The 26,106-nt window shown below is 38.0% G+C and overlaps 1 protein-coding gene across 1 annotated transcript in view; it reads right to left on the bottom strand.

Annotated features, from left to right (window-relative positions):
- The window catches only part of CWH43 (cell wall biogenesis 43 C-terminal homolog), a 115,193-nt gene extending 109,302 nt beyond the window's left edge, over positions 1 to 5,891 (bottom strand). Inside the window, 1 exon segment of the mRNA XM_027836618.1 lies at positions 5,749 to 5,891. Coding sequence (XP_027692419.1) covers positions 5,749 to 5,891 — 143 coding nt within the window.
- Positions 5,892 to 26,106: the final 20,215 nt, after the last annotated feature.

Raw genomic sequence — 26,106 nt, 5'->3', positions numbered from 1 at the left:
CAGGTATCAAGAAGATCACAGAATAACTGTGACTGTTGATTTCATTATCTATTTGAAATGACTTTACCAATATGGACTGACTCTATCTATATACAGCATAAAACCTGTCATAATAGAATAGTTGAGTTTAAGAATCAAAACTCTACAGAATACCAAATTCATCTCAGACCTGTCTAATTAGGTTTAGCCACCAAAGTACTAAAAGTACCTCATTATGAAACAGTCCTTGACAGTTCGCAAGTGAGTAACACTTATTCATTCGTTCATTATTTAATGAGCACATATATGTGAAAAGTACTATAATAGATATATGCTGGGGTCAGGGGTAGGGGGAAGGGAGGAGGAAGGAGGCAACATAAAGATAAAGATAAGTAAGACAAGTGTCTGCTCTTCAGGATTTTACAATCTAGTTAACAGAAAGACCTCAGAGAATTTGGGTTCAAATCTTGCCTCTTCTATTTACCATTTTGTGACCTTGGGAAAGTGGTTCTACCTCTCTGGAACTCAGTTTCTTCATCTGTAAAAGGAAGAGGTTGAATCAAAGTCTCTTCCAGGTCTGAGTATGGGATCTAGTTCCTGGCTCCATTATTTAATATTTACATGGAATCTTAGGCAAGTCCTTTCATCTCTCTGAGCCTGTTTCTTTACCCATAAAGTGGAGGTAATAATACTTGTATTAAATGACTCAGGGCTATTGTGAGAATCAAGAGAGATGTTGTATGTGGAAATATTTGTAAACTCTAAGACACTATACAGGGTGTCCCAAAAATCTTAGTGCAGTCTTAAACTTTTAGACCTTAAAGCTCTCATATTACTAGAACTTTATCAGAACCTAAACCTAAGGGGTAGCCAGGTAGCACAGTGGATCCAGCTCTGGGAGTCAAGAGGACCTGAGTTCAAATCTAACTAAAACTAACCTCAAATGCCTTGCCCCAAAAAATAAATGAATAAAATAAAAAGAACTTAAAACTGCACTAAAACTTTTGGGACACCCTGTAGAAATGTTACTACTAATAAAGTTTCAGTGTAATTGGAGCCTAACTCAAATAACAGTTCCATTAAACCTACCCTGATCTCTACAAGGGACAGACAGTAAATGACCTTTTCCTCCTCAAACCCCACTAAGCACTTTGCTTAAACCTCTCTCTCTCTCCCTTTTTTTTTTTTTTTTTTTTTTGGCTAGGCAATGGGGTTAAGTGATTTACCCAGGGTCTCACAGCTGGTAAGTGTTAAGTGTCTGAGGATGAATTTGAACTCAGGTCCTCCTGACTCCAAGGCTGGAGTTCTATCCACTGTGCCACCTAACTGCCCCATGCTTAAACCTCTCTTAAGAATGTATCATTTATTATATTTACTTCTCAGAGGTAATATAGATAGAGGATGGGATTTTTAGGCAGGAAGATGTGGGTTCATATCCTGCCTCAGATATTATCTAGCTATGTCACCCTAAACAAGTCACCTAATCTCTCTGGGCTTCCATTTCCTCGCTTGCAAAATGAGGATAATAGGTTCAGCTAGGTGGCACAGTGGATAGGGAACTGGCCTTGAAGTCAGGAGGACCTGAATTCAAATCTGACCTCAGACCAAACACTTAACATTTACTAGCTGTGTGACCCTGGGCAAGTCACTTAACCCCAATTGCCTAAAAAAAAAAGAGGATAATAACAGCACCCTACTTCAGAGGGTCATTGTGAGTGTTAAATGAATAATAATAATAATAATACCTAACATTTATATAGCACCTACTATGTGCCAGGTACTGTGCTAAGTGCTTTACAAATAATATCACATTTGATCCTCACAGCAACCCTGGAAGGTAGGTGCTATTATTACGTCTATTTGAGATATGATGAGATGCTTTACATGAAGTGCCTTGTAAACTTTCAAGTCCTATTTAAGTTAGAACAATTTTTTTCTGTACATATTAATTATATAGACTGTAGTCTAAACTGTAAGCTTCATGAGGGCAAGGACCATGTCTTATTGAAATGTTGTACATTGTACAGTGCTCTGCACACATGAATTGGTTAATGAATATCTGCTGAATTGAATGAACTCATAACCGCTATGACAATAGTCTGCTAGATTCTCCCCTCCATTTGGAAGAAGCCACATTTCCCCGAGTACAGAAAGGTAAGCAGTTTTGTCCGCTCACCTTCCTCCTAACTATCAGCTTAGTCTCACCCTTCCTTTGCTGTATTCAGGCTGTTCAAAAGGAAGTTGCTCCAAAGACATCTATTGTAATTGAGAGTTTAGTACTTTTGTTCTCACCCCATGAATAGTGATTACATTATATAACATATATAGGAGCATCTTTGAATGTTTGCAATTTTCCCTTTTCTGGGTTGGATAACTTCCTAATTTAGTACAATAAAATCTTGTAGTTTTGATCAAGAAGAACCTAGAAAAATTGGATTTTGAATTATCTGTGTTCAGCCTTGCCCAATAGTTGTACTAAAGAACAATAGCAAAGCCAGTCAGAGAGGGAACAATGAGTACTGCTACTGAATCAGCCAGTGTCAGATTAATGAGGCTTAATTACCCTCCTCTCTGATAATATTATATACGTAGGAAATAGAATGTTACACTCCATAAAACATTAATTAAAATGCAAACTTGGTAATCATTTGGAATGTCAAGAGTACCAACAAACAATTGAGTAGTTAATTGAAATAATAGCTAAGGAACGAAGTGCATGTCAAGGTCATTTTAGAATATTTGCTGGCTTCAGTCAATTCTATTATCTTCTATATAAGGAATGTCCTTTGTACAGCAAATCATGTCCGCAGGAAAAATGTGACCATCCTATCTCTAGGTAAGTTTCCATATGGTCAGTCAGCAGATGCAGATGCAGATGACAATGTAATGGGCTAAAACTTTTTTTTAAAAGTGATTTTCTTTAAATAAAAAAAAACACTCAGAACTGGAAATAAGGTAGAAGGAAGAGAAGAAAGAAGGACAAGATAAACTAAGAACTGAATTATTCTGGAATTTTTTGAGGAAATCTTATCAGTTTAGAGCCTACTCAGGCTTTTCCATCTTTTCTATCAGAGCTTCTTAATTTTTGTGTCATGGATCCTTTCATCAGACTGGGGAAGCCTAGGGATCCTTTCTCAGAATAATGTTGAAAAATGTGTAAAAATAAATAAAATTATGAAAGAAACCAATTATACAGAAATATAGCTATCAAAATATGTTTTTTCAATGGCAGAGCCAAGAAAAAAATGGTTACAATAATGTAAGTGGAAAGAATAACCATACACACACACAGACACACTCACACACACAATCAAAAGTGAATGTAGCAAAATTACAAAGAACAAACGTGACTTGGAAAAAAGAGCTATGAGAGAAGACAATGCTGTCCCCATCCCTTTGCAGAGGAGGGAGGTCAATGTGCACGGTATATTACACCTCATTTCAGACTTTTTCTATGTTTTGATCAATTTTGCTTATTTTTTCTCTCCTTTTTTTGTCTTCAAAAACATCATTGTTTTATGGGATTGTTTTCTGGGTTGGGAAGGTGGAGAAGGACAGATACTAGAGGAAATTTTAGTAATGTTTAAAAAAAAGAAGTAACATCAATAAGGACTTATTTAAAAAAAAAAGAACCCCTGCTTTAAACCAAATCTGGCAAATACTACCCTGGTGCCTGGAAACATAAGATTATTTCCATTTTTATGCCTAATAGATGAAGGAGGTAAACATGAAAATTATATCCAACACTGGCCTATGTTTAAGTTCCAGGTCATTTTGCAAAAAGCACCCCTTTCTATCTACCAAGCTACCAAAGGGCATCGTTCCTTTCTTAAGACCCAACCATCACGGCAATTTTATTAAAAAAAAAAAAAAGAAAGGAAGGAAGGAAGCAGTCAGTGTTGATGGAGCTATGGAAAGGTAGGCATACTAATATACTACAGGGAAATCAATTGATACAACTGTTCTGAGAAGCGATGTAATTATAAGAGGAAAATGACAAAATTGTTCATGACTTTGGACCCAATGATCACATTACTGGGCAGATAGCCCAAGGAGGTCAAAGACGGAAAGGTCTAATAGACAGCAAAATATTCATAGCAGCACCTGTGGTAGTCAAAACAACCTACTTTCTTTTGTGATATCCTTCCTCCCCTAGCCACAGTTGTGGAAGATGTGCTTTCTATTTTTATAGAGGGATATTTTATGTTCAGGCCTAAAAACCTTCTCACCTCTGCCTCCTTCGCAGCAGACGATACTAACAGATGGCCCCATTGATAGGGAAGAGGCACCAGGGCCAGCAGACTGGAAGCATCCTCAGCCTCAGTGAGGCATCAGTCAGCCCCACCTGCCCATGCCTCGGCTCAGCAGGGACACTGACAAAACTGCTTCATTTCACTCTCAGTCACCAGGAACCAAGGTCTCCTTCCCCGGATTTGTTGTTGTTGTTGTTCAGTCCTTTCAGTCATGTCTAATTCTTTGTGAACCCATTTTGGGAGTTTTCTTGGCAAAGATTCTAGAATGGGTTGCCATTTCCTTCTCCAGCTTATTTTACAAATGAGGAAACTGAGGCAAACAGGGTTAAGTGACTTGCCCAGAGTCACACAGCTAGTAAATGTCTGAGGCCAGATTTGAACTCAGGGATATGAATCTTCCTGACTCGAGGTCTGACACTTTATACACTGTACCACCTAGCTACCCTGTGCCACCCTAGCTGCCTTTCCCTAGATAGTCAAGAGCATCTCACTTTGTCCGGGTTGCCAGTGGCTAGGCATTTGTCCAGGCTTCAAATAGGTGAATAAGCATTTTATTTAGCACTTACTATGTGGCAGGTACTGTGCTAAGTGCTTTTTACAAATATTATCTCACTTCATCCTCACAACAACCCTGGGATGTAGCTACTACTGTCCTCATTTTACAGATGAGGAAACTGAGGCAAACAGAGGTTAAGTGACTTGCCCAGGGTCACACAGCTAGTAATGTGTCAAGAATCAGATCTGTACTCAGTTCTTCCTGGTTTCAGGCCCCAGCACACTATCCAATGTGCCACCAACTGTCTCTCTTCTGGTACCCTTGCTCTGCTGTTGAAAGAAGTGGGAATCCTCTCATGTAGAATTGATGAAATAGGGAGCAAAGCCAGCAAAGAACTCAAAATTCTATAAAAATGAGGCTCAAAATAATTGTGCAAAATGTTCCCCACTTCATGAATTATCTAAGATTAGCATTTCAAATGTAACCCTGTTTCTCTAGTTCACAGTCCCCACTAGAAATCAAAGACCTAAATTAACATATGGAATCTCCATCTCTGTCTTCCCTATCTGAGTTTCTGAAACAACTCATCTAGTAGGTAGTTGCAGTTTAATATCTTTAGTAGAAGTTTTATTTTTTTAAAAAAAATCCATTTTCTTCCCCCAAGGTTCAATGAGGGCTAATGCTGACCTTTCTGTCTTAGGGTACCTCGATGTGACCTCATCAAATAAGACTTTTCCTTAGCCCAACCACCTATCAAGGGGTTCATTACAAAGGGAAAGAAGGTGAATTAGAGAAGGAATAGACCAATGTTAGAAAGACCAATTAGGAAGCTATTATAAGAGTTAGTCTAGGCGTGAACCAGAGTGTCAGGGGATTTCTCTGTTTATCTTTATATCTGTCGCACTGTCTATACTTAATACATGTTTATTGCATTGGATCACTATTAGCTGAAGCCCCTTGAATGCTAACAGCAACTCTAAGCTACTGGCATGTGCCTCAGTGGGACCTCTACATTCCCACTCTTCTGAGTAAGCCTTCCTCCATCCCCAAAGTCTCTCCATTAAACCTCCAGCCTTCAGGGGTACTCTCTTCCAGGGCCCCAAGGGTTCCACACATACCGCCGCAGCACGACCTCTACAGTGGCAACAGCTGAGCTCTGCCATTTGTTCAGGGAACTTCTCAGAGGATTACTGAAGAAAGCAAACCTAGGGGATGTCAAGAAGTATCATCACATGCCTCGCTCTCTTGAGGCTCTTCTGTACGCTGAAGTAGGCATGGAGCTATTAATAAATACTCTCTCCTTTGGCTCAAGGTGAGCGCTCATACTCCCCACTGAGTGCAATCGCCCAGACTGCTGCAACTCTCCCTCCCAAGAGCATCCAAGTTCAAGCCACTTCGTTGTTATTTGTTGTTCAGTCATTTCAATTGTGTCTGACTCTTTGTGATCTCATTTTGTTTTTTTTCCCCTTGGTATAGATACAGGAGTGGTTTGTCTTTTCTTTCTCCTGCTCATTTTACAGATGAGGAAACTGAGGCAAACAGGGTTAAGTGACTTGCCCAGGGTCACACAGCTGGTAAGTGTCTGAGGCCAGATTTGAACTCAGGAAAATAAGTCTTCCTGACTCCAGGCTTGGCACTCTATCCACTATGCCCCCTAGCTGCCCCTCGGGTTGCTAGGGACATAGCAAACACTTCCAACTTCTTCATTTTTCTCCTACAAACCACAGGGACACTTACACAAATGAAGTGCTAGGACTAGCCACTCTGACAGTATATCAAGATAAATTTATAAATTCAGCTTTGAGAATAATGCTCATAATAAAAATAGCTAATGTATTTAGATAAAGAGTTATTTTATCTTTAAAATATGCAAAATGCCTTATATATTATCCCATTTGGTTCTGTGCAAAAAAAAAAGGTGCTATTATTCACCCCATTTTACAGATGAGGAAATTGTAGCTCAGAGAAGCTAAAAGATTTGCCCAGGGTCACACAGCTTGTAAATGTCTGAGGTGGGATTTGAGCTCAAGTCTTCCTGAGTCCAAGTCTAGCAAGTCTAATATATAGTCTAATAATAGTCTAATGACTATACATTATACTGCTTAGCTGCCACTTTGTATTATACTTACATTAGGGTGCCATAGGTTATGGCAAAGATGTTCTAGGTAATAATGAACACAGCCAGGATTTGAACCCAGTTCTTCTGATTAGAGGCAGCATGGAGTACTATAGAAGTGTCAAGATTATGTCCCCCAAGTAGCCCGTAACTCTTTGGAGTGAGGCCCAAACTAAATGAAAATGTAGTTCCTAACAGACTTTAATGTATTGATGTATTATTTTAAAAAAGAAGTAGATAAATGTGTGGTTTCCTAAGTCAATAGATCCTTATGTATGCCTCTGTTTCAATTGAATGGGCATCAACTTGATTAGGGAATACCAATTGCTAAAGTTTCTTGTTTTTTCCTAATTTTGCCATTTTTAATGAAATTCACCGTACCCAATCTCTAAATCCCTACCTCGGTTAGTAAATGTAGTACTTTCATTTTAGCCCAGAAGTTCTTGTTTCAAACAAACAAACAAACAGAAATATGTAAGAAATAGCAAGTTCCATATATTTTATCTATGTTAATAAAATAAGCACAAAGTTTAAATAATGTTAAATGAGGCAGAATCTTTGAGCATGAACTATGGTGCTATTTAATATAGGGCATTATGAAACTGCACAATCATTATTAGCAAAAGATTCCGTCCCTGAGGTGAGCCAGGGGAAGTGGTTTGGATGGGTCTGTGCCGCAGTCAGCACCTGCATAATCTTGTCAGACCAGACCGTGGCTCAGAAGACAGATGTATAAGAAAATGCCAGAGGAAAACAGCTCGATAAGTCTCCATCAAGCTTGCAGTGGCCTGTCTACAGTGGTCTGTGTTGGTCTTGTGAGGCCTGGCCTGCTAATGTTCCGGGGAAGGGAGTCAAGACCTTAACCGGCGTGTCTGTTTTGACTCTGGTGTACACATGAAGATCTGTGGTTAAGTCCTGTACTGCTCTGGAGCTGGGGCGCAGTGTATCAAACAAATTAAAAGGAGAACAGATTTGGCCTAAGAACCATGTATCTGATCGTCCACAACAGAGTTAAGCCCCAGTTGCCTAGGAAGGGTGCCCAGAAAGAGCCACAGTAGTTGAAAAACATGCTTTTGTAATTTTTGGAGGACCTGGAAAAGCTTTCAGGACTTCTCACCTTTATTCAGAGCCAGGAGGAGGCATTTGTACCCCGTGAAGAGCAATTGAAAATCATGTCCAAACTACTTCACGTTTGAAAGTTGGGTTGCCCGTGGTTTCCTTTCAACTGGAGATCTGAATTTTCACTATAAAATGTGACTTGATTTTATCACAAAATAAATAATTACCTGCCGTGAAGAGTAAGGCATTAAAAATATGTGCCTTTATAAAAAGTAATTTCCTTTGTTTTGTGGTTGATACAGTTTAGTTAGATTGAGGCTTTTACTCAGAGGAGGAGAAGAGGCATGGAGATAAAGAGGTAGAAAGGTTGATGAATATTCACAAGTTCAGGTCTTGCCTTCAAAGGAACTCTATCAACCAGAGTTTAGAATTATTTTCCACATTCATATTTGGATGATTTGAAGGCACCTGGGATTTGTTCACCTTGGACTGGAGCTTTGAGTGTCTATCAATAGAAAACTCTATAGACCTCTAAACAGACGAAAGGGAAGAGAAGGAAATAAACATTTATATAGTGCTTATTATGTGCCTAGGCATTATGCTAAGCACTTTATAAATATTATCTCATTTGATCCTCACAAAAATTTTAGGAGGTAGGTGTTATTATTACCCCCATTTTAGAGTTGAGGAAACCATGGGAAACATAGGTTAAGTGACTTGCCTAAGGACACATAGCTAGTCAGGTTTGAACTCAGGTCATTCTGACTGCAGGCCAAGTGTTCTTCCCACTTCATCACCAAGTGCCACAGTGTAAATGGAATGTGATATATAAATCATCAGCATTTCTGTATGTTACCAATAAAACCCAGCAGGTATAGATAGCCAGAGAAATTCCATTTAAAATAGCTATGGAATACATAAAATACTTGGGAATCTACTTACCAAGACACACAGGAATTATATGAATACAACCATAAGATAGTCTTTACAGAAATAAAGACATACTTCAAATAATTGGAGAAATATAATTGCCTGGGGGTAGCCAACATAATTAAAATGTCAACTCTATCTAAATTAGTTCACTTGTTCAATGCTATACCAATTAAACTGCCAAGATACTACTTTACAGAGCTAGAAAAAAATGACAAAACTCATCTGGAGAAACAAAAGGTAAAGAATCTCAAGGGAAATAATGAAAAAAGTAGAAAGAAAGGGAGCCTTAGCAGTACCAGAACTCAATCTACAGAGCAGTAACAACCAAAATGACTTAGTACTGGTTTAAAAAAAAAAAGAGAGGTCGGGGCAGCTAGGTGGTGCATTGGATAGAGCACCGGCCCTGAAGTCAGGAGCACCTGAGTTCAAATCTGGCCTCAGACCAAACACTTGACACTTACTAGCTGTGTGACCCTGCGCAAGTCACTTAACTCCAATTGCCTAAAAATAAAATAAATAAAGAGAGGTCAATAAGTTGGAACATATTAGTAACATAACATATGGAATTAGCCAAAGACCCCTGCTACTGGGATAAGAACTCACTTTTTGATGAAAATTGGAAAGCAATTTGGTAGAAATTACTTATAGACCAACCCCTCACACCACATGGCAAGATAAGCTCCAAAGGGATACATAACTTAGATATAAAATGTCATATCACAAATAAATTACAAGATCAAGGAAGAAATTACCTTTCAGATCTACGGATAGGGGAAGAGTCCATAAACAAAAAAATGAATGGAGAAGATTGTAAAATATAAAATAGACACTTTTGATTACATAAAATTAAAAAAGATTTTTCACAGAAAAAAAAACAATGAAGTTAAAATTGGAAGGGAAAAAATCTCTGCAGCAAATTTTGCTGATTAAAGTCTCATTTCCTGGATAGCTAAGGATTTGATTTCAAATCCCCCTCAGACACTTACTGGCCATGTAACTTATGGATAAGTCATTTAACATGTGCGTGCCTCAGTTTCTTCACCAACAAAACGATGGTGTTGGATCTGATGACCTCTAACATCCCTTCTAGCCTTAAATCCATTATCTTATGCTCATTTGTTTTTTCTCTTATGAACCTGAAGCCTTTGATTAATGCCCAAAGAACTACTGCTGGTACACAGGAATATGAACATGTACTCATTAAGAATACGAACAGAGGTTTCTACTCACAGCAAGCAAATAAGCAAAGATGACAAAAGATGGAAATCATCAATAATGGAGGGATTGTGGGAAGAGAGGTACCCTAGTGAATTGTTCTGGAACTATGAATCAGTACAATAATTACCCTCAAAGGCAATTTGTAGTTATTCAAGTAAAGTTGCTAAAATGTTGATGCCCTTTGACCTAGAGATTCCACTGCTGGGTATATAGCCTAAGGAAATCATTGATAAAGGAGGAGTTGCCGTATGTACTGAAGTATTTATAGCAGCATTTTTTGTAGTAGCAAAGAACTGGAAACAAAGTAGATGCTCTTCCTTTGAGGAATGGCTAAACAAATGGTGGTACATTAGTACTGTGCTCTAAGAAATGACAAGTATGATGAATGCAGAAAAGTATGGAGAAAGTCTTACAGAATCAGATACAGCCTGAAGTTAGCAGATCTAAGAAAACAATATATACAATGACAACAACAATTTAAATGGAAACAGCAACCACCATGAAAAAAAATCAAAAGTGAGTGTTACTAAGAGTTACAAAATGTTGTGAACAAAAAGCATGACCTCAAAGAAGAGATGTGAAAAGACACCTCCACCCCACTCCTATACAGAGATGGGAGGTCTGTAGATGTGGAATATTTCATTTGTTTTCAGACTTTTACTATGCATTGACCAATTTTGCTGATTTTTTTCTCTTCTTTTTCTTTTCTTTATTATTTTTTTTGTATGATATGTCTTTCTGAGAGGGGGCAGGGAAAGGGACACTGGGAAAAATTGTGGTTATGTAAAAATAAAATAATAATAGTCAAAAATATTTTTTTAAAACTGTGGACAAAATTTATTTTTATTTTTCCCTCTTCAAAACCAATAATCCTAAATTCTACAAAGTTGCCACTATATCAGAAATTCCTTCTGATAAATTTCCTTAAAATTCCAGGATTTCACACTTGGCTTGTGTTACTCAAATACTCTAAATTCTCAAATGAATCTGTGACTGCATTAATGTGAATATTCCCTCTGCTACACATACATGCTACTATCCATTCATGCCTACCCATCTTGTGAACCTCTTATCTATGACCTCCCATAAATTTAACATAGGGGGTCCACCCAATGTGCTGAGGCCTTCCTCACTTTCTCTTGACATCTTAAGGATATCAATGGAACACTTGTTGCCACCTAACAATGTAAAGAAAACATTAATATTTTTTAAATGGGCCCTTGTTTCAGGAAGAAACTTGAAGTCATTGAAAGGACTTCCAAATTTTCCAAGGAAATCTGGCTCCTTCCCCCCATTGAAATGAGTCCAATTTGTCATCTATTTGCAATGACTGTCCAGAATATGTACAGCTAGATAGACAGACAAGCAGACAGTAGATATCTACAGATATACACAGATATCCCAACATCTATAATCTCGATATATATGTATACATACATATATGTATATGTATGGAGAGAGAGAGAATTCAAATCTCTTAAAATTAAAGATTTTAAGCACCTCAGTGATCCTACACAACCAAGGACCAGCCTAGCTAACTCCAGAATGGTTCATTACTAAAACGCTGGTCACAAGGGGACGAACGTTTGTTTGTTTGTTTGTTTCTTCAGCTGTATCAGCTCATAAAAATGGTCTACTCATGCTGAAGGGAATGCCACCTCTATCGCTGAGGGTCATGCCTGCATTAATATGTCAACCCAAAGTGGTAGTTATCCAGTATATGGCAGTTTTCAGTGTTGCCTGAAGTATAAATCCTAATGTTTTATAAGAAGTGTCCATGAGACTTACTCATATTCTGGAGAACACACACACACACACACACACACACACACACACACATACTTTAGATAGATAGATATGTATGTCTATATATAATATATAGAGCATATGTATATGTATCTGTATATGTATATTGTGAATGTATGTATTTGAATGGTACCCCTGTCCTAAAGCCCATTGGTATGGGGCTCTCTCCTTAATGATGGAGATGAATAATCTGCCCTGTGTGAGAGGTGGGGCAGAGTTGGCAATAGAGTTTTAGTTCTGGTCCAGTTCCTCTGGCCCCACCCTTCCCCACCTCCCAGACTCATCAAATTTTGTATCTTCTTCGAGACTCCAGACATTGAGTAGTTAAATTGCTTTGGGTGCTTCTAGCTTCCATCTTTGAGACGGAAGGTAGAAGAGACCAACCCCACTTCAGGTTGCCCAAGGAAAAGATTCTGGAAAGACATGAGAGGAGCTGGCGGTCTCCATCATGTCCCTATCCTCAGCTTGCTACACTAGAGACTTCAGGGAGTTTCCCCTTAGGTGATATCAAGGACAATCTCTCTGAGTTATCTTGCTCCCAAAGGGAGAGCTCCATCAGTCTGCACTGTCTGGTATACATCTTCCTATACATACTGTCTCTGAATTCTATTTTGCTATGATCTGGACAAATGGGTTTCTTTGCCATTTGCTATGTGTGTTCATTGTGGAGCTGGTATTTTGTGGGAAAGGGGTCAAGCCTTGGACATAGGGCTCGGTATCCCCCTTCCCCCCAAAATGACAAAATGATTGAAAATTAGATGGAATCTAATTATATTCTCTAAACTAATAATATTTAAAATATTAGATAGATTTACTTCTAGTCTGGCTTCTCCTCTCTCTGAGAGACTTCCTGCTTCTCCTTCTGGCAGGAATTAAAGTCTCCTTGGAGAAGTGTGAGGGGAAAAGAGGAGAGAAATGTCTAATCTGCCTCCCTTTGAGATGCACAAGGACAGCCCTCACCACACGTGGGGGCCTATCTATACCCAGGCCTCTCGAAACTCATAAGGTCTCTCCTTACATGTGGAGTTTTCACTCCACACACATATATATCCACATATGTGCATATAACATGCATGCACATATATGTATATTTGTGTCAATACACATATAGATATGTATATTGTATATCTATATATCTGTATATATCTACATATGCATGTTTATGTTTAAAATATATGCATAAATATGTACATATATGTTAAATTGTAATGTGTAAGGAAAAGGAAAAAGACCATGACCTCTAGTCATTTTTTATCCTGTGTACAGGATATCTAATAGCTAGATTCAAGCAAAAGTGGCTATAATTTAATATTGGTAAAGTAAATCTTGTTCTTCCATTGACTAATAAAATTAGAACTGTTTCAAAATCACTGAAACCAAGTTCCCCAGCAAAATGAGCTGAAAAATTGTGGTGAGTCAAATGAGTTTATGCCCTAATTTAGCAGTTCTCTGAGCAGGAAGAGCGCTGGGCTTGGAGTCAGATGACCTGGTTTCTAGTTTCAGCTCTGCCCTTCCTCACCTTTGTAATCATGAGCAAGTCTCCTCACTTTTCTGCGCCTCATTTTCCTCGTCTATAAATGGAAAGGGAGAACTATCTAGCGTCAGAATGTTCCCGAGATTATAGGTTTAACGCTAGGAGAGACCTTAGAGTCATCTAGTCCAAATTTCTTTTACAGATGAGGAAACTGAGTCCTAGACAGGTTAAGTGACTTGCTCAATGTCACACAAGCAGTGTACAACAAAGCTAAGATTTGAATGCAAGTCTTCTGAATCTACATCTAAAATGCTTTCTACTACATCACACTGCTTCCTAGGCAGTGATATCTCTACCCATTTCCTTGACATTTGTGTGAAGGCCTCACAAGCCATGCTCTTATGAAGATATCTCTGTCAGCTACTGTACTGACTAACTGGAAATTTCCACAACTATGAAGTCAGAGATAGGGACTGGATATCTATTGGCCATTGCCTAGTTCCCCACCTGTGACAAACACCTGAATCAAAGAGGAAACTAGGATTGGTTTTTCATCTTTATAAAAAGCTATGACCACTAAGGAAGGATGATTGGCCCTACTATATAAGAAGGAAGGAAACAAGAATTTATTAAGTGCTTACTATGTGCCAACTACTTTACTAATATTATCTCAATTAACCCTCACAACAACCTTGGGAGGAAGATGCTATTATTATCTCCATTTTACTGTTGAGGAAACTGAGGCAGACAGAGGTTAAGCAACTTGCCCAAGGTCACACGGCTAGTAAATGTTTGAGGATATGAACTTAGGTCTTTCTGTCCCAGGTCCAGTGCTCTATCCACTACACCATCTAGCTGTGGGGGGGAAAGACTAGATGACTCAACACATTGATAAAAAAGAGAGGCAAAGAGCTCAGTGCAACCTGGGTATGCTGAGTTTGAGAGCAAACTCCCCAGAGAATCATTCCGGCATCCTGAGATCTAGCCTACCTGAGGCTCAGTTAAATGATGCCTCCAGCCAGCCAGTTGCATCCTTTACCATAAAACCTCTCCCCTTATTGTCCCTGTTCCTACATGCCTCTGTCCTCTGGTCTTCAGTTTTCAACCTTGAGCCTCCCCTCTGTGAGTTAAAATGCACCATAAGAAAAGGCATGTAGAGCAAAGGGCACTGAATTAGGAGTCTAGGGATCAAGACGGTATGCAGAATTTGCCACATGCTATCTTCATGACCTTGGGCCTGTCACATCCCTCTGTAGACTAAAGTTTCCTCATCTGTAAAAGGAAAGGTACTACTGAGCACTAAGTTCCCTTCCAACTTTAAAACCCTGATCCCATGAATATTCTGAGAGCAGATCACCAGGGGCTGCTTCACCATCCAATTTACGGATGAGGAAAATGAGGCACAGAGAAGTGAAGGAACTTGCCCACTGTCACCAAGGTGAGGAAGGGCAGAGCTGGAACTAGAAACCAGGTCTTCTGATTCCAAACCTAGGGCTCTTCCTCCTTAAAGAATTGTTTAATTAGAGAATTGATTCACCACAAGTTTTAAAGATGTCCTTTAGACCTTCTAGCTCTATATATAATCCTATGATCCTATTACTTTAACCATTATTGGTCTGCCTGGTTCTTTGGTGAAACCCTTTCTAAGTCTACTAAGGATTGGGACAAGAGGATTAGATGAATTTAAGGGTGTGCTGGCACCAACTCTAATGGGAAGATTATTGTTAAACTTACAGTGTGACTATTTGTAATTCAGAAACCAACAAGCACCACAAATTAGAGCTTTGTGTATTGTTTTACTGATCTCTAGACTTAACATAGTGATGGAGAAAATATTAATGATGCAGATTAGACTTAAAAGTGTATTGTGGGCACATTCCCCACCCATGCCCCAACCAATTCTTAAACATTTATCCACGCACCCCCAGAGGAGATGCTCTCTAAAGTTTCTTCCATCTCGAGCAGCCTATAAGTTTATGATGCTAAACTGTGTTCGTTTCACTCAAAATGAAAGGCCTCTGTGTAGTGTTATTTGCACTGTGAATTGCAGAAAAGCAGGAAAACACTAAGATTATTTTTTCTGATAGTTCCTCTTTTTGAAAGACAAGAACTTAAGTCCCAGTGATTATTATGGGAAGACTGAGGAACACACTTATCTAGCTATTCATTATTGAACAGAAAAGTGGGCAATTTTAAGCCTCTGTTATTATCAAAATAAAAAATGCTTTATGTTAGCCAAAATTATTCAGAATCTAGAGATACTGTACGATTTATGAGCTGAATTTGCCAGGCTTGACTTTCTCAAGAAAAAATAAATACTAAGGGCTAGATTTGAGAAAATAGAGAAATTGGAATATATATGAGAATAGAAAATGTCATTGCTCAAGTATACTAATATTAAAAAGAAGCCTGACATTGCTTTTGATTCTAGGACAAAAATCTAAGGTCACAGAAGAGACTGGTTAGTCAACAACTGAAGCAGGCTTTATTTTCTATCTAAATGAAATATTAATGGGGATACATTCAAAGTCTGATTACTTATCCAATTAGTCAACACCATTAATTAAGCAGTTGTATCTAGAGCACCATAGAATGCACCATGGCAATTTATAGTTCTAAATCACTAGGACATATATATGTCTAAATATGGACCTGCTCTAATGCCTAGAAACATCTCTGACATTTCAAGATGATCAGTGTTGTTGCCTGTGAATTCAGGTACGTAGGATAAACAAACCTCTTCTCAGACCAGAAATTGCCTTGATGTTTTCTTTTTCTGCCTTTCTAATTTGACATAGTCAAGTTCTCAAAGCCTGAATTTCTCCAAATAATCTTCTGTGCCTTTCCTAGAAACTGGAGGGCAATGAGATAGGACTAGACAAACTAATAAGAAAATCAGAGACCTGCAGGTAAATCCTGTGCCTGAACGAAGCAGGGTACAATGGCTAGAGGGCTGGACCTGAAATCAGAAAGACTTGCATTCAAATAAAATCTCAGACATTTTCTAACTGTATGAACTTGGTCAAGTCACTGAACTTCAGTTGACTCAACTGTAAAATGGTGATCACATAATAACATCTACCTCCCAGGGTTGTTATGAGGATCAAATGACATATTTGTAAAGCACTTAGCACAGTGCCTGGCATAGAGTAGGCTCTTAATAAAGGATCCTTCCCTTACCTTTGTTTGTGACAATTGCATTACTGATTGTTGTTTGTCCTTCGTTCCTGAAGAGGACCACGACATCAGGAAGGTGATGCTGTGACCTGCAAAGGAATTAGATTCAAGTGAGGGAGGGCTGTGCAAAGTCACCAGCCTCACTTTTTCCTCCAAAGTCATCTGGGTCCAGCAGCAAGATATAGATCAGGATGACTGGAGATGGCCCAGCACATTGCTGATAATTTTTTTTTTAGGCCATTGGGATTAAGTGACTTGCCCAGGGTCACACAGCTAGTAAGTGTCAAATGTTTGGTCTGAGGCTGGATTTGAACTCAGTCCTCCTGACTCCAGGGTGCTCTATCCACTGCACCACCTAGCTGCCCCCTATGATCAATTTCTTTTAAAGGGACTTTGACATTTCAGTTGATTTTAAACAACCTTTGATTTTATGATGTTTGGTAACTGGCTTTACCTCCAAGGCAGGCTCTATCAATAAACTGGCAGTTTCTGTATATTGGGCCATAATGTATACATAATTATCTATAATCTAAAAAAGCTACATACTCTTTAAAAGGCTGGCATTGATTGAACTGAGTAGATAGTGAAGATTAGCTTGTTTAGTCTTACCCTTTGATTCAGCGATCTCACTGCGATGCATATCAAGGAGGTCAGCCACAGAGAGAAAGGTCTTATATGCAACAAAATACTCACAGCAGCACTCTTTATGGTAACAAAGAACTAGAAATAAAGTACATGACCATTTGATTGAGGAATGAGTAAATAAACTGAGAGTAAATGGAATGGAATGTTACTGTGTGCTAAGAAACAATCAATAGGAAGAAATCAGAGAAATTTAGGAAGACTTGTGTGAACTGACACAGTGAAGTAAGCAAGACAAGGAAAACAATATACACATTGACTACAATAATGACAACGTAAAGAACAAAAAAAATTGAATACTGTCTTCAGTTATAATAATGACCAACCTTAGCCCAAGAGAAGAGTTTAGAAAATGGGCCTCTTTCTTATCACTGCAAAGGTGGAGGACAGTGAGTAGGAAATATTTCATAAATTATCAGACACAGCGTTGTCTAGTTTTGCTGAACTGCATTTTTTTCTTCTTTCTTCTTTAACCTTTGTCATAACTGTAAGGAATTAATGCAGATACAGAAGGGCTAAGATTCTCATCAAATTAGTTGATTAATCAAAGGTGTAAACAAGGTTCAAATCAAGTCCTTTACTCAGTTTAGGAAAAGTACCTCAGACTGTTCCACTGTCATTTAAGAGTCCCCCCAAAAAAGCATGGCAAATGGAGTCACTCCATTGATAACTCACTGAAGTGAATTGTTCTCAACAGGCATGGCCAAATGTTTACAGTTAGTTTAGCATCTCTTTGTTGGCTCTGTTTTGTGATTAGATCCTGGGCTTTCAGAAAACATTTTTATATTCTTCCCCCCTAGTGAAACATTTGATTTTCCCAGCAAATCAACCAGGGCACTTTGGGAGCTTATTTTTTTCATAATGCTAAATTTTAGATAGCTCTCTAGTGACTAAGTTTCTAATAATAATATATGCAGTGTATATTATATGCACATGTCACAGTAGTAATGCAGAATCATACAACCAAAAATGCATAATCTATAAAACAAAACAATATAATAATAACAGTAGTAATTCTTCATAATAACAGAGCACATGCAGTGTATATGCATAAAGATGAACAGCTAAATTATGCATAGTAACCAGGCAAATGTATGTATGGCACTCAAATGTGCAGTAATTACCATGTACATCAATGGGCATATATAATTGTATTCAAGGCACATCTTACGTAATTAAACACTAGCATTGTCATTTGGTGGCTATATGTGTAGCTACTTCACTAGTTTTCCCTATGATGTCATAAGTTGTCAGAGGTAGAAAGATCTAGGTCTCTTGGGACTTGCTTATTTTACTGTTTTTATACCTGAATTGATTGATGGTATCATCATCAGAACTATAATCCTACATCTTTAAAGCTGGACTTATGAAGGGCCCAGGTTGACTCTGTAGGATGTCTCTATACTTAGAAGTCTCTATAATTGAAATTCTAGGTAGGTAAGGTGCCTCTTCTGGCTTGAGTCCTTTCCTCCGTTCAAAATGGTTATTGGATTACAGATTTGCAAGTCTTCTTCACTTGCAATTTCTATTCTGAGCCAGTCTGGTTCAGACAATACTTGCACTATTTGGAGGTGGTCTCTTTTACTGAGAGTCCACTGAGGAAACTGTCTATCAGTCTATAACTGTTCATCCAGGGTTCCAATTAAATCATCTATGGGCAATAAGTGGTTGCAGTGGATTGTCTTGCCCAGGCTCCCAACAGATTCTGAATCTTACTGTGTAAACAGACAAGTTGTTCAGTCTCTTTACAACTAGGTATGGAGTAGCCTTCCAATGATCTGATAATTTGTGTATCCCCATGAACACTAACATTTTTTTTTTTAGCAAAACTGTCTCATTCAAGGTCTTGACCACGAAATTTTTCTTCACCTTTAAGTAATCAAATACTCCACATAAATCAAAGGCAGTACATTTGGAAAGTCTAAAATGCTACCCAGAAATGAGTAAAGTTTTTTTTTTTTTTTTTGTTAAAGGGGGTATCTAATGTACAAACATCAATCAGGTACAGAACAGGTTGTTTGCTCCCGCACAGAAAAAGGAATGCCAAGCATAAATGAATCATGGTGTGCACTACAGAGTGATTAGAATAGAATTCAGTAACAGCTGATTGCTCCTTGTACATCCAACTGGGAGGCTATTATTCAAGCTTTGTTGAGACATGCAAAAGTTTTTTGCAAGATTGCTAATTAGCCATGTTACATTAACTTCCATCAGCATTGTCCAATCAAAAAGCCAACCTTGAATTTTCTAGTTGCCTTTCTCCAAAACTGACTTGTCCCTTGGTACCAGTCCACTCCTGCCACTGTTTAGGTGCTCTCACCCACCATGCTGCTTGAGTGCCAGGTAAGGAGAACATTATACATCCTGTTGCTGCATTCTCTCCAGATCTTTCAGTGCTCAGAAGGTTGATGCCTTCAACATTCCTTTTTTTTGTTTGTTTGTTTGTTTTTTTGGGTTTTTTTGCTAGGCAATGGGGTTAAGTGACTTGCCCAGGGTCACACAGCTAGTAAGTGTTACGTGTCTGAGGCCAGATTTGAACTCAGGTCCTCCTGAATCCAGGGCTGATGCTCAATCCATTGCGCCACCTAGCTGCCCCCAACATTCATTTTCTAAATAAGATTTTGAGTTCCAGATTTTTGCCCTTCCACCCTCCCCTTCCCCCTCCCCAAGATGGCAAGCAATTTATATAGGTTATACATGTTCAATCATGTTAAACATTTCCACATTAGTCATGTTGTATATTTCCTTATTTCTTACGGCATATTAGTACTCCATCACTAGTGTGTAGGGCAGGGAGGAGGGAGGGAAAAGGAAAGGGGAAGGGGACGGAAAGGACAAGGAAGGACAGGAAATAAGCATTTATATACTGTCTACTATGTGTCAGGCAAATATCAGAAATTAGAAATATTATCTTGTTAATAGGTTTCCTCTTCTTTGGAATTTTTCAAGCAGGGCTGAATGACCATTCATGTGATTTTCAATCAGGTATAGGTCAGGCTAGAGAGCTTTTGAGGTCCCTTCCTATTAAGATTCTGGAATTCTGTAAATTCTTGGGAAACTCCAAATTCCAGTTCTGGAACCATGATCAGATCAACTCAGCTACTGCTCCTTGAAGCAGAATGTCAATCTCCTCCCCATATTACCACTCACCATTCCTGTAACTTTCTGAACTAAAGTGCCTCACGGTTGTTGCTAAAGGAAGAAAACACAGAGGAGAGACAAACGTAGCCAAGGATCCTGGCACAAGCCTGGTTAGGTGAATCTATGCTTCATACCGTTATGTTACCATAGAGGTTAGGACACAGGATAGAGATTGCTGAAATCACATCTTGTAACTTGGAGGGCTGTATCTAGAGAGGACGTGAACCAGAAATCACCTCTGCTTCTATCAAGTGTGACACCCTGAGACATCAGGCTCATTCCTCTAGGCTCAGCAGCCTATTAAGAGACTCAGCAGATGAGTCATATATAGCCAAAAGCTGGTCCGAAAAGTTCCCTCTCAGTAAAGTGAAATTGCAGCTGTACACAATCAGGGGATAGGGGGAAAAGGACCTTTTGTTTTTTTTTTAATTCATTTATTTATTTCCTTGTTGGGCAATGGGGGTTAAGTGACTTGCCCAGGGTCACACAGCCAGTTAAGTGTTATGTGTCTGAGGTCGGATTTGAGCTCAGGTTCTCCTGAATCCAGGGCCGGTGCTCTATCCACTGCACCACCTAGCTGCCCCCGTTTTACAGCACCCAGTATTCCCAGGCGGTCTCCCATCCAAGTACTAACCAGGCCCCACCCTGCTTAGCTTCTGAGATCACACGAGATAGAGCGGAAAAGGACCTTTCATACAAACATTCTTCCAACCTAATCTCCTGTAATAGCAAGGTACAACTTGAGGGTAGATTGGAAGGCCATTTACTAATAATTCTGTCCCTGAATTGTTTTAAGGGAAATAACTTTCTATTCCCAAAAGACTCCTAAATACACATCTCAGTTCCACTACTTCCTCCCTGTATGACTGCACAAGTCATTTAATATTTCTAGGCCTCAGTTTCCTCATCTAGAAAATGCATGAGGTCAGATAAGGTTCCTTTTGGCTATAAATCTATGATCCTAAGATACCTGTACATAGGGTTATAAAAAAATAAATGGTCCCTTTAAAGCAGCACCCTCACATTATTAACAAAATAAGTGGATAACATAATCAAATGGTACTGTAAAGTGTTTGATGAATGATCTTTGCCCTGACATTATTCCAAAAAACTTTCAGACATGCTGATAAGAATATAATAATTAATCAAATAACTGCACAGAAGACTGGTGCTAATTATATCAAATGATGAAAGTATAATAAAGCAGGCAATTTTCAGAAGAAGAAATCAAAGCTATCACTATTAATTAGAGAAATGCAAATTAAAACAACTCTGAGATACCACCTCACACCTGTTGCATTGGCTAATATGACAGAAAAGGAAAATAACAAATGTTGGAGAGGATGCAGATAAATAGGCAAACTAATGCACTGTTGGTGGAATTGTGAACTGTTTTGGAGAACAATATGGAACTATGCCCAAAGAGCTATAAAACCATGTATACCCTTTGACCCAGAGATCAAAGAAAAAAAGGATGTGTGTGTGTGTGTGTGTGTGTGTGTGTGTGTGTGTGTGTATTTATAGCAACTCTTTTTGTGGTGGTAAAGAACTGGAAATTGAGGGGATGCTCATCAATTGGGGAATGGCTGAACAAGTTGTGGTACATGATTGTGAAGGAATACTATTGTACTATAAGAAATGATAAGCAGGTGTATTTCAGAAAAATCTGGGAAAACTTACATGAACTAATGGAGAGTGAAGTTAGCAGAACCAGAAGAACATTGGATACAGTAACAGCAATATTATACGATGATCAACTATGAATGACTTAGCTATTCTCAGCAATACAATGATCCAAAACAATTCCAAAGGACTCATGCTAAAAAATGCTATTTATCTCCAGGGAAAGAACTGATGTAGTCTCAGTGTAGATTAAAGCATACTTTTTAAACTTTCTTTATTATTCTTATTTTTTTGGTCTCCATTTTCTTTTGCAACATGACTAACATGGAAATGTTTTGCATGACTCTACTTGTATAATCTATATTAAATTGCTTTCCTTCTCAAGGAGAGGGGTAGAGAGGGAGAGAATTTGGAACTCAAAATTTTAAAAAACAAATATTAAATTTTGTTTACATGTAATTGAGAAAAAATAAGATTAAATTGGAACATAAAAAAAGTATAATAGTACCAGGCTTTGGATTCAGGAAGCTATTTTTGTCAAAGTACAGTCTTAAAGAATAGCCTCAGTGTGACATATTCAGGATAGAGGGAAGTCAACACCATAACCATCTGTTTATAAGCAACAGGAATAGAAAATTCAGATCCAAAGATACAAGCTTCTACTATATGAAACAATGGTGTTCCTTAGCTCAAGGCAGTCCCTAGCAGAGTGTCAAGCCTTGTGTAAATCTCACTATGCCCTTTGCTCCTATCTTCACTATGTTTATCCAGGTAAATTCAGGTGAATATGAAAATTAATATCAATAGCAGCCTTGAACTTGGGGTGGGACAGGGTGAAGAGTCTTAAAAAGGCAACCTAGATGCACAGGAAATGAAGCAAGGTGAAGGTAATGATCCCACTTCCTTTGCCTTGCTGTTGGTAGGAATGCTTATAGACCTCAGAAATTGTGTAGCCTCAGATCCTTTTTAGTATGAAGTAGGGCAGCCACTTCCAAGATGAGAGGATTAAATCAGATAAACTCTGAGGTCCCTCTCAGCTCTAAATACTAGGTTCCTTTTCTCCATCTGCTCCCTTCATGAACCATTGTCCATAATTAACAAGAAAATATTTGGCAACTATTGTTGTAGACTCTACCCTAGGTAGGGCCCTGCTTTTGCTTCTACAGAATAAAAATTTGCATCTTCGATACCACCATTTTCCATTCATGTAAATTCCTCTCCCCCATAAGTATAGCAGCTGCTTCCCCTCCAAAGCAGACAATCCACATGCTGTTACCATTTTACATAGTCATGCACGTGGAGAAAGGGGCCCTCTAAACTGAAGATATTAATTTTGAAGTTAACCAACTTTGGGCTACACAAAAATGTCACCCTATTTACCTACATCAATAAGAACATGTAATTCCTTATACATTTATTTTCAAGTTTTGTGAAGCTCTTGCTTCCAGTTCTAAAACGACTTTCAGTTAGACAATCTAGGAGCCTGCAAAAAAAACAGTACATCTTGGAAACTTTTCCAATACAAAATTCCTTTGATATAATATAGGAATTGGACCTATGATTGCATTGGGATAAGAATCTCAGATGAAGCTGCTTCTACTAGCAACCGTTAGGTTGATTGGTTTTGCTAAATTGCTTTCCTTCATTATAAGGGAAGGCTCATTGGATGAGGGGTGGTATATCATACATATGAAGAAAAGAGTCCTCTAAACTATACGATTATATATAATTATGAATGGAAATGCCCGATGTAAAAAAGATATCAATGAAACATTTTTTTCTTTAGTAGAACATGTTGGGTTTAAGGAAAACTTTTGAGATTGTATGACAAAAAGAAGAGGAAACCAATCCCTTCAATTCAACATACTTGTTAAGAGTTTGATTCAGGACAGCTTGTAACTACATTTTAGTAAGTATAGAATCCCTGTGATCTACCATACAAAGTCTTTTTCATTTCCCCTCAAGGATATGATAAACATAATGAGAGTAATAAAAGGAAAAGGTTATTCAGGTTGCTAGGACACATTATCTACATAGTAATTCCTTTTGCTGATTCACACTTGTTCAGATACTAGGGGGATATTATCATTATTAATAACTCTCATATAAATACCTTTAGTTCACAGTAGTATTTTTGCTTTAAAAAACTCCAAGTATTCTGTTCAAGATAATTATGGAATAGTCAAGGTTCTAGGATATTTTTAGGTACCTATTTCTAGAACATCAGTATACATAGTGAGAGTACAGGCCTTTAAAATCCCATCTTCATAGTCATACCCCACTGACTAATTTAATTATTAAAAATGCAAAATGCATGGAAATTTTGAAACATTAGAATTTACTTTTCCTTTAGGGTAGAATTTAAATTTGGGGAGAAATAGAAGTCCATGGAATACTTATTTTGCTTTGTTTTTAGCATATTTTACAGACCTAAAATTTACTAAGGTAAGGACATTAAAAATCTTGTTTTTAAAAATTTTAAGTATGGTTTATTTAGCAATAACTATAGATTTAAATTTTCTTTCTGAATTTATTATTATTTCAGAAATTAATAGATAAGATTTCATAGGCTGTGAGTCTTAGCATATAACAATCTCCAACAAGCTAAAATTGTGGGTAATTCAAAGGTGAGATACTTAATAGGCTTAAGCTGGCTGTAGCATATTACCAATGATGAATATGGGAAATGGCACCAATCCTTTACTTAAAGGCTATAAGTATGAGATCACAGAACCATTATAGCCTTTAAGTAAAGGATTCAAGGTCCTGATCTTGAAGTGTGAAGAGCACCATTCTAGGTACTGAGATACATTTGAATAAAATACAGTCCTCCTGGAGCCCACAGGGAGATAAGGCACATATACATGTAATTATAATATACAATAGTATACAACAAAGGCATTGAATAGTGTTATATAAAGTGCACAAGTTTAAAAGCTGTTAATGAGGGTCAGGGTTCAGGGAAGGCTTCATAGAAGAAATGGCATTTGAGTTAGGTTTTAAAGGATACGAAGCGAATTCGATAGGCAAAGACAGAAAAAGTTATGTTGTGTCCAAGGAATAATGAATTGAATTATGGTTCAAGTGTGGAAGACAAAGAGGGAAATAACATGAAAAAATTGCTAGTTTATGGGAAACAAACAAAACTCTGAGAACAGACGACACACACTGTCAATATTATAGTACAGTAGAGGATATTACTTTTTATTCTTGGACCTGGAAGTCTCCATGCTGTCAAGCAGATACCAGAGAGAGTGAAAGGAGACGGAGAAAGTCAAAATTGTCTAAAAAAAAATTTTTTTTTTGCTACATAAGAAGCCTGACTAATAGGTATCATTTTCTGAGCTATCAGAAATTTCTACTTCTTTTGATACTTTAGCTCTTTTGTGGATCTCAAGGTCATAAGCTCAGCAGGGGCCAGGTTCCAGCTTTTTTTTTTTTTTTACAGTTACACAACCGTTGCTCATAATCCTCTCTGTCCTAAACCCCTTGAGTAATTAGAGCTCTGAGCTCATTGTGTCTAACCTGTCTAGAAATAAATGGATGCTACTGCCAACGTCCACTGTACTCTCAGTCTTTAGAGACCTGTTCAGAAGAGGTACATATCCAATTCCCAGATCAAAAGTCAGCAAAAGGAAGCTGACCTGCAAAAAAAATGCACCAAGTCCTTCTCCCTTCTCTCCCTGGAAACAGAAGCGCACATATTCTTGCATTAAGTATACCTGATTGCTTGTCTTCAGCAGATTGGAATTTTAATGATGTAAACAGTTTCAGATGTTTACTAAATATGTTTCTTCCTATTGTATAGTTTTTTTTAATTGTTTTAGAAGAGCAAAGGGCTAGTATTATTTGAAGTAACGTCATGTGGACAAGGGAGTAGACTGTTCCCTTTGCCGCAGGGGTTGGAAGTAACAGAGTCAAATGCTGAAAGGAAAATCTTCCTAACAGTTGTCTAAAGATGAAACTGGTTATCTCAGGAAGTAGTAGGTTTCCCCTCTCTAGAGGTCTTTATATGAAATGCTGAGTGACCACTTCTTTTTATTTTATTATTTTTTTATTTTTAACATGTGTTTTTAAAACTTTGGGTTACAAATTTTCTCCCTCCCATTTCTTCCCACCCACCCTCACTGAAAAGGAAGCATCTTGATATGGGTTATAGACGTGTAGTCATGCAAAACATTTCCATAGT

The sequence above is a fragment of the Vombatus ursinus genome, unplaced genomic scaffold, assembly GCF_900497805.2.
Source record: "Vombatus ursinus unplaced genomic scaffold, bare-nosed wombat genome assembly UNPS02014818.1, whole genome shotgun sequence".
Classification (NCBI taxonomy): domain Eukaryota; kingdom Metazoa; phylum Chordata; class Mammalia; order Diprotodontia; family Vombatidae; genus Vombatus; species Vombatus ursinus.
Note: the sequence above shows the minus strand (reverse complement) of the source record. Positions and strands in the feature narration are given on the sequence as shown.